At 45.5% G+C, this 17264-nt stretch overlaps 1 protein-coding gene across 6 annotated transcripts; it reads left to right on the top strand.

Moving 5' to 3' along the window:
- The first annotated feature begins 122 nt into the window (after positions 1-122).
- On the top strand, positions 123-16584 carry MED8 (mediator complex subunit 8). Of its 6 annotated transcripts, none has more exons than XM_081088299.1 (10): positions 123-187; positions 2019-2137; positions 2806-2950; positions 3451-3591; positions 3783-3864; positions 4627-4875; positions 5700-5760; positions 14180-14304; positions 16141-16293; positions 16384-16584. In XM_081088299.1, exons 1-8 carry the CDS (start codon positions 182-184, stop codon positions 14184-14186), a joined length of 810 nt encoding a protein of 269 aa, XP_080944425.1. In that variant the 5' UTR covers positions 123-181; the 3' UTR covers positions 14187-14304; positions 16141-16293; positions 16384-16584. The 6 variants fall into 6 exon arrangements, with proteins under 6 accessions (XP_080944425.1, XP_080944426.1, XP_080944424.1 ...); XM_081088300.1 differs by having other exon boundaries at positions 16141-16289; positions 16384-16582; XM_081088298.1 differs by lacking the exon at positions 14180-14304.
- The last annotated feature ends 680 nt before the right edge of the window (positions 16585-17264 follow it).

The raw sequence follows: 17264 nt of genomic DNA, 5'->3' as shown, positions 1-17264 counted from the left end.
GGGCCAGGGAAGATGTTCCGCTTGTGACCCCTGACCCGGCTGCCGCGCACCTGGCAGGAACAGGAAGTGAGTAGGCGGGACAACTTATGAGCTCTCTGATTGGTGGAAGCAACCCTTTCCGCGTGACTCGTTGACTTGAAAACCGGAAGAGGAGGTGGTTGCCGCAGACACTGCCCCCGCTATGCAGGTGAGTGGTTGGTTGGGGCTATCGGTATAGCCGCTTAGTTTCGGTTAACCGGCCCGAGAGTAGGCTGACCGAGGAGAGAATGAGGAGTTGAAGCTGAGAGTAGGGGGCAGAGCCCGAGGCTGACACTTAAGGGAACGTGGGGTGGAGGGTGGAGGGTGGAGGCCTACGGGGGAGAGAGGCGGAGATGACATGGGTTGGGAGCCCGGCTGACCAGAGAGAAACCACAGCTAAATCGGGAGGGAGGAAGCAGCACTGATTTGCTAGGTTATGGGAAAGGACCAGGTTGTAATTTGGGAAGGTTGAGCTGCATTCTAAGGAAGACGACTCAAGAAAGTGCCGGAGTGGCCGGCTGTTGAATGCCGAAATAACAGGGAATTTGCAATCGGAGAGAAGCCGGAGGGATGAAGAAATTGTGGAACCCCTGTGGCCAAAAGCTAAACTAATTATAATCTGAGGCCGTGGGTGGCTCCTGCCCTGCACATTGGCGAGTTTGCAAGACGATTTCCCAACCTGTGCCCAAGGTAAAACCGGAGGCTATAGATAGAAAAAAATTATTTTGCAGGACTCCCTCCCACCCCCCAGCATTTACAGTTTTTTGTCTGGTGCTTAGGACGTGTGCATTTTTTAAAAAAATATTTTTATTGATTTCAGAGAGGAAGGGAGAGGGAGAGAGATAGAAACATCAGTGATGAGAGAATCATTGATCTGCTGCCTCCTGCACGCCCCCTACTGAGGATCAAGCTTGCAACCCAGGCATGTGCCCTTGACTGGAATCATCCGGAGACCCTTCAGTCCGAAGGCCGATGTTCTGTCCACTGAACCAAACCAGCTGGGGCGACATTTGCATTTTTAAAATGTATTTTTATTTTATTGCTGACAGTAGTACAGATGTCTCCCATTTTCTCCCTTTTTGCCCAACCCCCACCCCAAGCCTTCCCCATTCATTATGTTGTTTTGTTGTTCATTTGTCATAGTTTCTTGCACCTGGACGTCTGTCAGTAAATGTTTATAAGCCTGTGAAAGGGGCACAGGAATGTTGGCACAGAGATAAAATGAGTGCAGATTAATTCAGCAAGGAGAAGGTTGAAACATCAAATGCTGAGGGCAAATGAAGAGTTGGGGCAGGGGCTGTGGTGGCGGTCCAAGGCCAGCCAGTGGTCAGAGAAACCTTCCTGTATAGGTAAATTTCTCAGAGATTGTGTGCCATTGGCAAGAACAGCCTGGCTCACAAGGCAAGCTCTAGAACAGAGTCGTACCGATGCTGCAGAGGTACACAAAAGTGAATAAACCCAGACATTAGGTCTCGAGAAAAGTTCTCAGTGAGAGAATAGAGCAGTGATGGCGAACCTCTGACACGCGAACTCATTTTTTGGGTTGATTTTTCTTTGTTAAATGGCATTTAAATATATAAAATAAATATAAATCTTTGTTTTACCATGGTTGCAAATATCAAAAAATTTCTATATGTGACACGGCACCAGAGTTAAGTTAGGGTTTTTCAAAATGCTGACACGCCGAGCTCAAAAGGTTCGCCATCACTGGAATAGAGTATACTTAGTACAGAGAAAAACCAGGCATGAATTAGGAAATGATGGAGAAAGGAATCAGTTGGTAGAAAGAATCGAGGTCAGGTGCATGAGTTGAAAGGTCTAAGAGTTGATGCTGTCTGTAACCCAAATACCAAAGATAGAAAACAGCCTGGCTCTCCTATGCCAGTGAGATCCTGTGTTACTTAATAGTGTTGCATACTGTCATCCTGGCTTTTCAGCCTTCCTTTGTATGTGTCATACTCACCCTCATCTGGGTAACCAACCTGTTCCTATTGGTGCAGAGGGAGGAGAAGCAGCTTGAAGCGTCATTAGATGCACTGCTGAGTCAAGTGGCTGATCTGAAGAACTCACTGGGGAGTTTCATTTACAAACTAGAGAACGAGTATGACCGGTTGACCTGGTAAGGATGGCCAGGGTAGTCTGGGGAGGGCTGCATGGGTGGGGGGCCAAGCCTCCTGATGAATAGGGCACCTCCAGTGATAGAACCATTTATCAGTTTGCAAACATCTTATGATTTGGTAAGAGCTAGGTTTCCCAACATTTAACGAATGAAGTATACTATAGGGCCTCCATGACAAGGAAGTAGAGGAATGCCCAGTTTCCCAATCTAGGCTCTTTCTAGCTTTTGATTCTCACCCTTTGACTTCTTTGAAAAGAAATCCTCCCACTACAGTAGGAACACAGAGGTCATACTGGATCTCTTGCCACAGGTATCGGTGAGCCTTTTAAATCCAGCCTACTCTGGAAATAGAGATCTTATTTCCAGGCCAGGAAAGAGGCTTTTACTCCGTTTCTGGGCTTTTGGTGATAACAGCGTAGGCATGGTTCCTATTTTGCCACTGTTCCTCACCCCATTCAAGAAATGAACTTTTTTCTCCATCTGTGTCAGAAACTGAAGGTGTGTCCCTCTTTTCTAACCCCACAATCCCTATAAGACACGCTGGTTCCTACCTAGTCCAGCTCTAGGGCTAGGAGTCTTTTGGGGGTGAGTCTGAGTATTCCTAATCTGAAGGACCCCTTTGAGGCTACTTTACTGGGAATATTCTGACACCTTCTTACTACCACCAGGCCCTCTGTCCTGGACAGCTTTGCCTTGCTCTCTGGACAGTTGAACACTCTGAACAAGGTCTTGAAGCATGAAAAGACACCACTGTTCCGTAACCAGGTCATCATCCCTCTGGTGTTGTCCCCAGACCGTGATGAAGATCTTATGGTAAGAGGAGGAGAAGGGTACAACTTGGGAAATTAAGTTCTTTGGTAAGGACCTAGAGCACAGTCGTTGGCTGGTTATTGTAGAGGTTCTGAATGTGGAGCAATAAAAACGAGGCTGCATTTTGGAGGCCTTGCTTTTTGTCCTGGAGTTGGGGAGCTGCTCCCAAATAAACCTGAGGACTTGCCACCAAGGCAAAGGCCTTTCTCATCCAACACCTGTCTCGAGCAAAATGCATTTTCTATTGTAACTTTGTATATTTTAGTCTTTGATTAAACTGTAGCAGAGAGATTTGCCCCTGTGTCTAGTACAGATAGGAGTGTGAGGAAACAGAGATGAATGATAGAGTGAGGGGTATGATGTCCTAGGAAGCAAAGTATCATACATCTTAGGCTGTATTTTTCCTGAAAATGCACTGTTTGCCTGTGACAGGACCTATATATCGGTCCAGATTGAATCTTCTTGGAATGCCTAGGATGATTAATAAAAGCTGTGTTTAACAGCGGCAGACGGAAGGACGAGTACCTGTTTTCAGCCATGAGGTAGTCCCTGACCATCTGAGAACCAAGCCTGACCCTGAGGTTGAAGAGCAAGAGAAGCAACTGACAACAGATGCTGCCCGCATCGGTGCTGATGTAGCTCAGGTTGGACTGATTCACTGCCCTGCTGCCCCCCATCCCCCAAGTCCCACGTGAGAAGCTAGGCTTTACTTTTGCTGTCTCATAGGATGCACAGTTGATTGCATATAAATATCCCCTGGAAGAGCACAAGAAAGCAGCTTCCCCACAATCATTTCTTGCTTGCCCTAATCTCTCTACCAATTTGTGTGTTACAGAAGCAGATCCAGAGTTTAAATAAAATGTGCTCAAACCTTTTGGAGAAAATCAGCAAAGAGGAACGAGAATCAGAGAGTGGAGGTATGGAGGGATCGGTGACAAAATGGAGAAGGAAAGCCCTGAGTTTAATCCTTACTTCCATAAGTCAGATCTCTTTCCTCTTTTATAGAAAACGGTTAGAAACTTGCCCAAAGGCACCAGCCATAGTAATAAGTAGTGGAGTGCCCTAGCTGGTGTTGCTAAGTGGTTAGCACATCAGTCCCTATCACTGAAGGGTCAAAGGTTCGACTCCCAGTCAAGGGCATGTGCCTGGGTTTCAGGTTCATCACCAGCCCCTACCGGGGCACATGTGGGAGGCAACCAATTGATGTCTCTTTCACATCGACGGTTTTCTCACTTTTTCCTCTTTTCTCCCCCTCCTTCCCTTCCACTCTCTCTAAAAATCAATGGAAAAAATATCCTCAGGTGAGGATTTAAAATAAAAATAAATTTTTTAAAAATGGAGAAGGAAAGAGGGATAAGACCACTTTTATAGGAATGGTGGTTAGTAGCAAAGTGAGGACACATAAGAATGAGCTGCTTAGGAAAGGGTATACATCCATTTTGTTAGCTTTTTGTGTTTAAGTACAGCCCTAGAACAGATGGAGGAAATGGGCAAAGTGAAAAGGGAGAATTCTGAGATAGTTGTGGAGGTTCTTTGACTCTTCCTCTGGGCTACCAGGGAGTCTAGATGCTGCTAAAGTCAGAACGCTAAACCCTGGTACTCATACTGGTCGTCCTACTGCTAGGTTCCATCCAGGGTCAGAGGAATACTTCAGGGTCCTCACTCACCTTTTTCTTCAGGTCTCCGGCCAAACAAGCAGACCTTTAACCCTACAGACACCAATGCCTTGGTGGCAGCTGTTGCCTTTGGAAAAGGGCTGTCCAATTGGAGACCTTCAGGCACCAGTGGATCTGGCCAGCCAGGCCAGCCAGGAACTGGAACAATCCTTGCAGGAGCCTCAGGATTGCAGCAGGTGCAGATGACAGGTGCTCCAAGCCAGCAGCAGTCAATTCTCAGTGGGGTACAAATGGCCCAGGCAGGTCAACCAGGTAAGGTGGCAGGGATTGACATGGTGACAGACCTTGAGCAAGGAAATGGGAATAAGCTGAATTGTCTGAGCCTTCAGCCTCCCCAGAGCTGGAGATTTTCTCCCATTCTCCTGGATTGTGATCCAGAAAACAATTTTTGAGAGTAAAAATCTCATTTGAGACGCTAACAAACTCCAGAGAATGAAGAATAACTTTGAATAGCAGAAACTGCTCTCACCTCCAACCCCTATCTCAAATCTGTCTCTCAGCTACCCTTCTGTTCCATTTACTCTGGATATCAGATATGTTAGGGGTTTTTTCTTAGAGAAACCGATGGTCAGACCTTAATTAAGACCATTTGGTAGGTGGGTTGAGAATTGATAAGCAGTAAGTTTCCCAGTGCTACATGTATTCTTTTCTCCATATTCTATCTCCTGCTCACTTTTAGTGATGATGAAGACAGTCTGGAGGAGTTCAAATGCAAGTAACTAGAAGAGATATTTTCTTCTACACTGTCTGAGAAAAGGGACAATTAAAATAAAAGTATATTCTTTTACCTGTGAATGGGGATCACACGGATTTAGCTATCTTTTCTAGGAATAGGTGAGCAGGAGTCTGATCCCTCCCACCACGTCATCTCCCCACAAACAGCCCTTTCCTCCTTGATACCGTTAGGGAGAGAGCTGGTGTGCAACCACGCCTCTGAGCTTTGGTGTCCAGGTTCAGATGCTACAGAGGTTTTGAGTTGATAGAGAGGGTGGCAGAGAAAACCTAAGAGGCCACATTTCTGAATTATCATAAAAGTCTTACCATGCATCAAGTGTCTTTCTTTATGTTCCTTTTAGGGAAAATGCCAAGTGGAATAAAAACCAACATCAAGTCAGCTTCAATGCATCCCTACCAGCGGTGAGTGTGGCCAGCGACCTCGACTCCCAGATGCTCTTTGTAGAGCTAGGCAGTGAAATTGCCTTTTTCCCAAACTGACCTAGATGGGTACAATAAAAGGACATGGCTTTCAGCAACAGACAAATCCCAGCTTTGCCACTAACTGTGTGACCTTGGGCAAGTGACCTAATTTTTCTGAGCCTGTTTTCTTATTTGTAAATGATAGTAATCTCTCTACATCATAAGACTGTTGTGAGGATTAAATGAGAAAATGAATGTAAAACACTTAGCACAGTGTCTGTATATATAAAAGGTAATATATAAAATGTCCCCTTGGGAGTTCGACCGAGAGACTGGGAGTTCAGTCACTCGCTATGAAATGCGCTGACCACCAGGGGGTGGCAGGGAACGAAGGAAGGCCCCCCCGCTGGCAGCCAGAAGGCCCCGATTGGCCCTGATTGCCAGCCAGGCCTAGGGACCCTATCTATGCCTGAATTTTGTGCACCGGGCCTCTAGTATGAAATAATTGGTATTTAATAAATGGTAGTTTCTACAGCCACTTCTCCCTACTGCGCTCCTCAGTCCTTGATCCAGAACTGACCCTGATCTGATACTGCTTCATGTCAGTGGTGAGCTGGTGAACACAGGATCATGGACCACTCTGTTCTGTTGGAAAGTCTGCTTATTTTGTGCTGCTAGAAACTGTGGCAGCCTCTATGTTCTTAGAGGCACACTGTCTCTGCCCGGCTCCATCCTGGCCATGTCTTCAAGCTAGGCGATGAGGCTTCTGGGCTGGGGTGAACGATCTACCTAAAGCTTTGGTAAAGCTTGGGCCTGCTCTGCTCTCCATGAGCCTGTGCTTCAAGAAAGAGCCGGATCAATCATGGGAATGGGTAGCCACCAGTACCTTTGCCTGCGTTTTTAAGTTGGAGAGCAGAGTGATTTTGAGTCTCTAGTCCTAAGTTGCCTTTCTCACTCCTTTTGGGCAAGGGCAAGGGTTGGGTCAGTAGAAGTGGACCAAAGGGTTTCTCTGAATAAAGTTACTTAAATTTTGATGGTCATATGTCAGGCATATCTGACAGCAATTTATGAGACTTTCAAGGTTGCTTCAAGGTAATTGTAATTTGTTCTCCCTAAAAAGTTTTATCTTTGATTAGCTTTGATCTAAAAGTCCTGAGTTATGAGGACAGCCTTCTAGCTGCCTTTTTTCTGTTCTCTTTCGTCACGTCTAGTACTTTGGCATTTGTTCGGTGCCAGGCAGGATTCTGCCAGGCTGTGGCAGCAGAGGACTGGAAAAGTGGTCCCAGATGTCACATTCATTTCTGTTCCATCAAGACAAGAAATGGTATCCACAAAGTACACTGACCATATCACACAGCAGCACAGGGAGTCATGTCATTGGCTCTGAGGCAAAGCCAGACCTTTCTCCCGCTTACTACTCTGTCAGCTCACTCAGGTGTTCTTTATCTTCTTATCCCTTCCCTTCCTACTGGTGTTGTCAAAGCTAACTCTCATATTGCCTAGGGCAGTGATGGCAAACCTATGACACGCGTGTCAGAGCTGACACGCAAACTCATTTTTTGGTTGATTTTTCTTTGTTAAATGGCATTTAAATATATAAAATAAATATCAAAAATATAAGTCTTTGTTTTACTATGGTTGCAAATATCAAAAATTTTCTATATGTGACACGGCACCAGAGTTAAGTTAGGGTTTTTCAAAATGCCTACACGCCGAGCTCAAAAGGTTCGCCATCACTGGCCTAGGGTTTATGCTGTGCTTCTGTAAAATCCCTGAAGCAAACTTTTCGTAACTGCTATTCTTCATTCCACCAAAAGATTCCTTCCTGCTGAAAGGCACCAAAGCCATGTTTCTTCATTGTCTATGGTTAATACTGACTTTATTCCCACTCTACCTATTTGAAATGGATTCCTTGTCCTCCAAGAATGGAAATATTCTACCCCAACAGGAACATATGCAGTAACCTGACATGTATCTTGTGCCCATAAACAAATACTCCTTATTCTGGAGGCATTCACATCTCCAACTTCTAAACTTTGAAAGCACATGCTCTCATTTCCAAGCTCGCTCCCACCTCCAAATCCTCTGGAGTAAACAACCTATGTAGCATCGCCAACTATGGGGCCCATATAACCCAGTAACCACCTCAGTGGAGAGTATGTATCTCCCACTCCTAACATACTCATTCCCTCAGGGGATAATATATATGGAGCTTCCTTTGAAGAAGAGGCCATGATGATCCTAGCTGGTTTGGTCAGTGAGTAGAGCAACTGCCTGTGAACTGAAGGGTTCCAGGTTTGATTCTAGTCAAGGGCACATGCCTAGGTTGTGGGCTCAATACCCAGTGTGTGTGTGTGTGGGGCGGGGGGGGGGGCAGAGGTAGCCAATCAATGATTCTCATCATTGATCATTCTATCTCTCCCTCTCCCTTCCTCTCTGAAATAAATAAAATATATATTTAAAAAAAAAAAAATGCCGGAAGCCGGTCCATCCTTGCTGCTTGACACAGTCGCTGCAGGAAAGAAACATCTGCACATGATGTGCTCAAATTTGGGATTTGCAAAAGATGGCTCTCTTGCCCTACTCTGGTAATATTCCTCAGGTTCTGACTGCTCTGCTTTCTCCTCTTTGGGGCCCCTGGCGAATGAGATTGTCTTCCAGGTTTATATCTAGCATGGAGAAAACAGCAGCTGTGAAATCTCAAGATCTTACTCAGCACTGAGTTCATCCTGAAGGTGGGAGCTCACTGAATCACTGTCTGACACCCATTGCCTAGGACCTCTCCTTCTGCAGCTCTGTCCTAAGGTTGGGATTGGGTCATTGTTGAGCCTCCCTTTTGATCTTTGCCCCAGTCACCCCATTTTCTTCCCCTTCTGATGTTTATTGTTGTCTTACCTAGCTAGCTTACTTTAGTTAACCTTGTACTTTCTTGGGAAACAGCCAAGATAGGTAGGTTGTAGCTAGGTGCTCCTTCCAACTCCATAAGGGGTCCTGGCATTGGAACTGAGATGGAGAGGTTGTGTAGTGCCCACCTCCCATCCTGCTGCTGGGGAAAGAAGCTGAACTCTGTAGGAATGCCCTAGTGCAAGGCTGGTCCCTTTTCCCACCCCCATCTCACCTCCCCCAGGCAGCTGGGAACAACTTCTCCCTTTGTCTGAGCTTCTTGTCCGGAATAATCCTATGGACAATGTGTTCTCTGTGCCCTGTGGACACAGGAGCCGTATGAGCTGATCCCAGCACCAGGCAGGACGGAGGCTGAATCCTTCCAGCGCCCACCCTGGGTCAACTCCTGATTATTGTCCAGAGAAACTACTGAGGGATGTACATTTTCTTTCATCTGCTTCAGATTTGGGGGGGATAACTTACTGAATTTTAGCAACAGGCCAAAAGTAGGGCCAGGGGCTTTGGTCCCCCTCCCCCCTTTTTTTTAATCAGTCCTGACAGTTCATTGTGCCTAACTGGGGAGGCTTGATATGACTATGGCCTTACAGCCTTGAACACATAGGGGCTAACATTTGGAAGGGATTTGCCACCCTGTATGGCTACAAGCCTGTACAGCATGTTACTATACTAAATATGGTAGGCACTTGTATCTAAACATAGAAAAGGCACAGTAAAAATAGTATAAAATTGTATAGGGCACTTACCATGAATGGAGCTTGGATTTGCTGAGTGAGTCAGTGAGTGAGTGGCGAGTGAATGTGAAGGCCTAGGACATGACTGCACTACTGTAGACTTTACCAACAGTGGACACCAGCATCACCACAAGCACACGAGTAATGCATTGCACCACGACATGATGGCTGTGACATCACTAGGCAAAGGGAGGTTTTCAGCGCTATTAATCTTATGGGACCATCGTCGTATATGCAGTCTGTTTACCTAAATGTGTGGCGCATGACTGTAATCTGAAGGGCTTCGGAGTAAGCCACCGGATCCCCTAGGGATCTTTATTTTATTTTTTTGCCATTACATTTACTTCACTGGAAAAGTTTGGAAAACAGCTCAAATTTCTTGGAAAGGCAAATAAGATTCTGTGTGATCTAGCCCCTGACTTATTTTCTATATTATCCTATCACTCACTCTATTCCCCAGGTATACAGACTTTTTTCAGCCTCCATTTCTTTAAAATTAAAATGTCTTTATTGATATCAGAGAGAGGAAGGGAGAGAGAAGAAACATCAGTAATGAGAGAGAATCATCCATCAGCTGCTTCCTGCACACCCCCTACTGAGGATCAAGCCTGCAACCCTAGCACGTGCCCTGACTGTCAATCGTATTTTGACCTCCTGGTTCACGGGTCAATGCTCAACCACTGAGTGACACCAGCCGGTCCAGCCTTCATTTCTTTATTCCCACTGGTCCCTCTGCATGGAACACTTTGCCCCATCATTCTGTCTGATGAATACCCAATGATCCTTCAAAATTCAGCTCATGAGTCATTCCTCTGTGAACCTTTCCAACAACCCAATCTGTCCTCAATTCCTTGCCACTCCCACTGGTAAGGTCAATTACCTCCTCTTTTATGCTCCACATTTGTACCTTGTACATACTAAGTCTAGCTCTTGCTGCCCTTTACTGTCCCACATGTTCAAGCACATTAAACTTTCAGGGTTTGAATCCCAGTTTTTCCACCTAGGAATTGTGTGATCTTTGGCAAGACAATGTGTCTTGTATTACAGCATCTGTAATGTAGCATTTGGGTTAAGAGCGGGTTCTAGTGCCAGTCTGCTTGGGTTTGAATCCTAGCTGTGACACTGACTGTGTGGTTTTGGGCAAGTTAATTTACTTCTCTGCCTCAGTTTTTTTTAAATTCATGGGGATGATAATAATAGTGGCTATTTTATTGGTTTGCTATGAAGTTTAAATAGGTTAATATAGAGAGAGTGCTTAGAATAGTGCCTGACAATAGTAGAAGTTCAATAAATATTACCTATCCTCAAGGTAGTGTCTAGAACTCTGCTCTCAGTAATTGTTGCTTAAATCAATGATTGACCAATATTTCTGAGGAAGTAACCTTTTCTTTCCACTGCAGCTTGTCTGTGCTCACATCTCAGGAGTTTGGCCTCAGAGACACCCTTTATGCTCATTTCATTTCCCATGGTGTCTCTTTAGCATCTCATGCAGACAAATCACTGACTTATCTGATGTGATAAGACATTTTCAAATCTAGTTTTGTGAATTTTTTTTCTCCTTCTTAGTTGTCATCTATACTCTTCCTAATGAGCCCAGTTTGGTCTCTTAAATTGCATCATTTTTATTTGAGACCAAATGACAAACTCCTTCACCTGAAATGTTCTGTTTCATCCCTCCTACACTATGTCTCTTCCCTGTCCAAACCAGGTAAAGACTTAGTTCCATTGTCTGCCTACATTCTGTTTTTAAACAGGGCCTGCGTCACTCAGCGATCTCTCTGCAGCTATGATCAGTTCTCTCCTTGATTGTCCTTACTTATTTGCCCTGGCCTCCGTCCTGCTTCACCTGGGTTATCAGCTTAGCATTGCTGTCAGCTCTGGTTCCTCTCTCTTCTTCCTTCTCACTCTGATTGCTCTGGTTCAGGCCTTCATTGTGTCACATCTGTGCCTCTCAGCTGTTCTCTCAGATGGTCTCCATTCCTCATTTTTCTCTTGATAATATAGCTTACTGTTATCAGGTTTATCTTCGTAAAGAGCAGTGGGGATCATACCAACCCCCTTTCTTTTTTTTTAATATATTTTATTGACTTTTTACAGAGAGGAAGGGAGAGGGATAGAGAGAAACATCGATGAGAGAGAAACACCGATCAGCTGCCTCCTGCACACCCCCCACTGGGGATGTGCCCGCAACCAAGGTACATGCCCTTGGCCGGAGTCGAACCTGGGACCCCTCAGTCCGCAGGCCGATGCTCTATCCACTGAGCCACACCGGTTAGGGCCAACCCCCTTTCTTAAAAATCAGGGACACACCCAATACAAATGAAACTCCCCATTCTTTAAAAAAAATTTTTTTTTTATTGTTATTGATTTCAGAGAAAAAGGAAGAGGGAGAGAGAGATAGAAACATCAATGATGAGAGAGAATCATCGATTGGCTGCCTCCTCCAACCAGTAATTGAACCGTGACTTCCTGTTTCATAGGTCGATACTCAACCACTGAGCCACACTGGCCAGGAAAAAGTCCTCATTCTTTCATTCAAAACACTTCATGATAGGGGGCCACCTGACTTTTTAACCTTCTATCATAAGTAGGCCTTTCATTCACCTTATTCTTTAACCAAACAGACTCACTGTGCTTTCCTCCACCCATCCCTTCATCCACACTTTTCCTCAGCCTAGAATACCTATTTGCTTCCACCTTGCTATGTGACCTTGAAAAGATCCTTCACCCTTTCTGATCCCATTCTTTTCATCTGGTAAGCAGTGATAACAGTACCTTACAAGACTGAACCATAAGAACACCTGGAAAGCAACTGGCCCCATGCTTGCCAGAGAAAGTACTGAATAGTAAGCTACATTTTCTCTTTTACCCTCTTGGCTCTTCTCACACATCTTCCAGATCTTGCTAACTCTTCCATTTTAAGAATCTTCTCGAGTTTGTCTTCTACCCCAAAGCTTCCCCTTTTCTCTCTCCAGAGCTCATCCTGCAGGTTTTATCACAGCCCTCTTCCTTCTGAGTTTCTTTTTCAATGATCAGTTCAGGGAACACTCTTTGATACCCATGGCATTGGCTACCTACTCTTGTCCCTGACCTCTCAAGAGTCCAGGCAAACCCCCAAATTCCAGATGATATGAGTGTTTGTAAACAGACTCTCCCTTCTGCCAGCCAGATGTCTTTCCATTTTCCTCAGCCAAGGTCCCAGCCTTAGGCAGTGTATACCTTCTATCTGGCTAAGGCCCAGGGACATGTAGAATGATTAACTGACAAACCCTTCACCCTCATCTTGGCTCCCTTGTCCTCACAGACTCAGCACTCCCCTCAACTCCCCCGTGTGACTGCTGTGTAGAAAGTGCCCTTTGTCCTTTACAAGATGGGCATGGGGAAGCTTGACATAGCCCCTAGGAGGCTACCTGACACTCCTGTTGTCCCTCAGCCTAGAGTGACCCTTAGTTTCTATTGTTCTTAGATGACAACAGCCCCATCGCCACCACCACCACTACCCCGCCCCCCGCCCCCCCCCTCCCGCCTCTCCCAAACTCTATTCCACTGCTCCACCTGCTCACTCACTCACTCCCATATAGATATACCTTATTTTTTACTTATTGCCATTCCTGTTTGTTTGATTCCACTTTCCTTTAATTTTTCTGCTGAAATATAAAGCCTAAAATAATGATAGAGTTGTTAGAGTTTATACAGGTGACAGTTTTCAGACTAAACCCATGGAGAAAGTAAATCCATGCCTTCTGGGGAAAGAGGATGGAGAAGGGCCCCTTAGAGAGCAGTGAGTGAGGAGGCAGTCAGACAGGATGGGACCCAGGGGAAATTGTCACCTGATTTCCTGTCATCCTTATCAATATTGTGAGTTCCTGGCCTTGGCTGGGTCACTCAGTTGGTTAGTGTTGTCCTGATATGCCAAGGTGGCAGGTTCTATCTTTGGTTAGGGCATATACAAGAATCAGTCAATGGATGCATAAATAAGTGGAACAATAGATTGATGTTTCTGCCTTTCTTTTTCTCCCTCTCTCTCTCAAATCAATAAATAAATTTTTTTAATTAAAAAAAGCAAAACAAAACTGTGAGTTCCTAGACCCCTCCAGTTTATCAGCCTACCCTGGTGTGGGAACCTTCACTGAACCCTCTGACCTCCAAGGCCTTCCACCTAGCCTCCCCACAGGTCCCAAACTCTTCCATTTCCTCCCGGTCCATTGACAGACTTACTCTTCTTTTTCACACATCTCAGTCTGTGAGGTGTATGCTGGAGCCCATTGTTTCCTTCCACGCAGTACATAAACACACTCAAGCCTCTTGCCATGAAAAAATCATCAGAATCAATCTGGAGGCGAGAGCCAGGCATTGATATTTTAAAAGCTCCCTAGGTGATTCTAGGACTGAAAAAGATAAACAATAAAATTCAAACCATGGAATACAGGGCTCTTCATAAACTGACTCCAGCCTAGATTTCCTGCCCTTACCCATATGCCCTCTGAGCTAGAGCCACACCAAACTACCTCGAGCTCCCCAGACCTGCCACATGTCTAGCTTCTCTGCCTTTAAACACATGCTTCCCTCTGCCTGTAATATCTTTCCCTGCCTTCTATAAAGTGTCCTTTAATGCTCAGCAAAGGTGTCATTTCTGTGAAACCTTCAAGAACTAACTCCCACCTTAGAGTACAGTGTCCCCCACCCCTACCTGTGTGCTTTCATAATCTCTGGATTTATCTCTGTGGGAATACGTAACACTTGCTACTCAAATTATTCATTTATGTGTCTTTCTTCCCCACTAGACTGTGAGTATTTTACAGGAACCCCACAGCCATGGGGATGCCATTTGGTAGAACTTGGGGTTAAGTGGTCCATATCAGATATTTGAAGATACTTTCTCCCAGGACGAGGACAAAAATCAAATGAAGTGAGTCTTTCAGCATGTTCATTCATGTAATAAATCAGCATTTACTGAGGGCTTACCATGGTCTTTTTGCCAATGTGGTCCAGGTGAATACATGGGTAGTTGAAGTTCCCTATTACTATGATTGGCCTCTGGGATAGTTTCGTTGTCAATAATGGTCTGCTTTATTCTTCTCTAGTTCATCTCTAGATGGACACTGAATCCAAAACCTCTCAATAGCACTCTCAGAAAAGTGCTTTGTACAGTAAGCATTTAGGAAATATTTGTTAAATGAATGCTCATGAATCTACATACACATGTATACCTTCTTGATATACTGGTTACCCCCCACCTTGTCTACTAAATGTTGAGATAGAAACAATGCTAAGCACTTCACGTGGGTTATCTCCTTTAATCTTATTTTTTTTAATTTATATTTTTTATTTCAGAGAGGGAGAAGGAGAGAGAGAAACATCAATGATTAGAGATAATCATTGACCAGCTGCCTCCTGCATGCCCCCAGCTAGGGATTGAGCCTGCAACTCGAGCATATGCCCGGACTGGGAATCAAACCATAATCTTCTGGTTCATAGGTCGATGCTCAACCACTGAGCCACACTGGCTGGGCTCTTTAATCTTCATAACAATCCAATGAGATAGGTACTGTTGTTCCCATTTTCTAGAAGGTCAGCAGCTTACAGAAAGTCACACAGGTACTAACTGGAAGATTTTAACTCAAGCCTTTGGAGACAGTTCTGATCCTGAAGCCACTGAAGTATGCCTGGAACACATTAGGCTTTCAATAAACATTTATTGACTCAATGAATACCGCTACTCCAAGGAAGTAGAAAGGCTTTCGAATTCTTACTATCCTCCCCTCCTTGACTCTTGGTCCCTCGACCTCCTTCCCTTTCTCACATTGTTTCATTCACTCTAATATTCACTCAACAAACATGGAGGGTCAAATGAGCCACGTGCTAGACTGGATGCTGGAGACAGAGACAACTAAAACAGCCCCTGCTGAGAAGAACTTGGGGTGGGGGAAGGGTGATACAAATAATTACATTGTAGTAAGGTTATGAGAAAGGGGAGAGGGACGATTTATTGCCTAGGAGACTCCTTGTATCTTGTGTTGAGCCAGGCAACAAGGCTTGGAGAAGTGGGGAGTATGAAAGATGCTGACATCTCTGGGGAATGGTTAAAGCATAGGATGTGGCCCAGGAGAATGGCATAGGTGGAACGGGAGACTGAGAGCCAGATCAGGTATGCCTTAGTGTACAATTTGAAGTTTGAGCCTTTTGAATAGTTGAATTCTTCAGCCATTTCCTGTTAAGGGCAGGTACTAATGGGCTGGGTCATAGGTATACTTTGGTTCTGACCTCTTCCCTCTAAGACTGAACTTCTATACAGTGGGGCCTTGACTTACGAGTGTCCCGACTAACGAGTTTTTTGAGATACCAGCTGTCTCTCGGCTGATTTTTTGCATTGAATTGATATAGTAATTTGAGTTAATGAGCTCCTTAACGAGCTCGGTCTCGGAACGAATTAAACTCGTAAGTCAAGGCCCCACTGTATAGCTACATCCAACCATTTAGGAACATATTATTTCTTCCAAACCACTGTCTCCTCTGAATTCCTTATTCTATCTGCATTTGCACCATCCAGTCCTGTAAGCAGTTATTAGATCATTATATGCAAAGCACTATTCCAGGAGCTACTGAAAATAAAGATTTCATTTCACTAAAACCTAGTCACCCCCAAGAATTCAGTCCAGTTGAGTGTGGAAGAGGGAAAGCTGGATAGACAGTTGACTCGGGGAAATCTCACAGTGTCTGCCTCTCCATTCCCATCAATTTCCAGATCTTCTTAGGTCAGGCTGTATCTCTCACTGGTCTCTCCAATGCCCTCTTCATACTGGCTGCCAGAGTGAAGTGATTCAACTGGATGGTAAACCCCTGCAGGGACAGCTCTGCCTTATTCTCGGATGTATCACCAGCACCTTGCAGATGGCAGGTTGTCTATAAATATTTGATGAATTAGTTGATAATACAAGCCTGATTATAGCCTCCTCAAAAATCTTCACTGTTTCTCCACTGCTTCCAGAATAAAGTCAAAGTGCCCGGTTCGACCTTCAAGATCTACTACATTCAGCCACAGCCACAGCCAGCTTCACTTTCCCTTCCCTTTCACTGCCTGGAAGGCCAGTGTAGCCAGCCAGTGACTCACTCCCTGTTCCTGCCCCAGGCCACTTGTGTGTGTGTATGTGTGTGTGTGTGTTTAAATAAAAAGCAAATTAAATGCTTTATTACAGTTTAGTGCTTTCTTAAATAAATATCATATAATATCAAACACAGTGAGACACAAAACACACATGTGCATAGCATGTAACAAGGGTTGCACTCGATGCATTTCAGACCACACCACCTGCCGCCGGGCCTGTACAGGGCAGAGGGGCTGTACCCCAGCCACTTGTATTTTCCCACCTCCATGACACGACATCCTCAGCGACTCCTAATGCTAGGGCTCATCCAGACGTATGGGCTCGGAGGGAAGGCTTGCATGCCCAGCTGCTCCCTCCTACAGAGACCTCCCTGCTACTGTGGCTCATGGCCGCCCAGGTCTCCCCCTTTCTAGAGGGGGCGCTTTGAGGAAGGGCTGAGCCCTGGAACTTTTCCCAGGGTCCTAAGCTGGGTGGGCCTGCCTGCCCACGCAGATGTGTTGGTCATGTTGGCGGATTAATCACCCGAAGGCCCAGAATAAGGCCATTCATGGGCTGAATGTCAGGAAGCAGCAGGTTACGACTCTGGCGGCCCTACCCAGGCCGCGCGAGCTGACAGCGGCGGGCTGAGTGATGCCGAGGGAAGGGGTGGGGAGTCGGGGCTGGGCGTGCTTCCTGCCCGGGACCGGGCGGCCCGCCCCTGCTCCCGCCCTGCGGGCCGAGCCCAGTTGAGGCTGGACTGCCCCTCCTGCCTCAGCCGAAGACC

This window comes from Myotis nattereri (genome assembly GCF_964212035.1).
Source record: "Myotis nattereri genome assembly, chromosome: 3".
NCBI classification, from domain to species: domain Eukaryota; kingdom Metazoa; phylum Chordata; class Mammalia; order Chiroptera; family Vespertilionidae; genus Myotis; species Myotis nattereri.
The sequence above is the reverse complement of the archived record's forward strand: the minus strand, read 5'-3'. Positions and strand labels throughout refer to the sequence as shown.

Excerpts from the sequence above, each read along its gene's own strand:
- MED8 (XM_081088297.1), top strand. Across the intron at positions 2,138-2,805 it reads GAGTATGACCGGTTGACCTG|GCCCTCTGTCCTGGACAGCT; the intron begins GTAAGGATGGCC and ends TACTACCACCAG. Across the intron at positions 3,865-4,626 it reads ACGAGAATCAGAGAGTGGAG|GTCTCCGGCCAAACAAGCAG; the intron begins GTATGGAGGGAT and ends CTTTTTCTTCAG.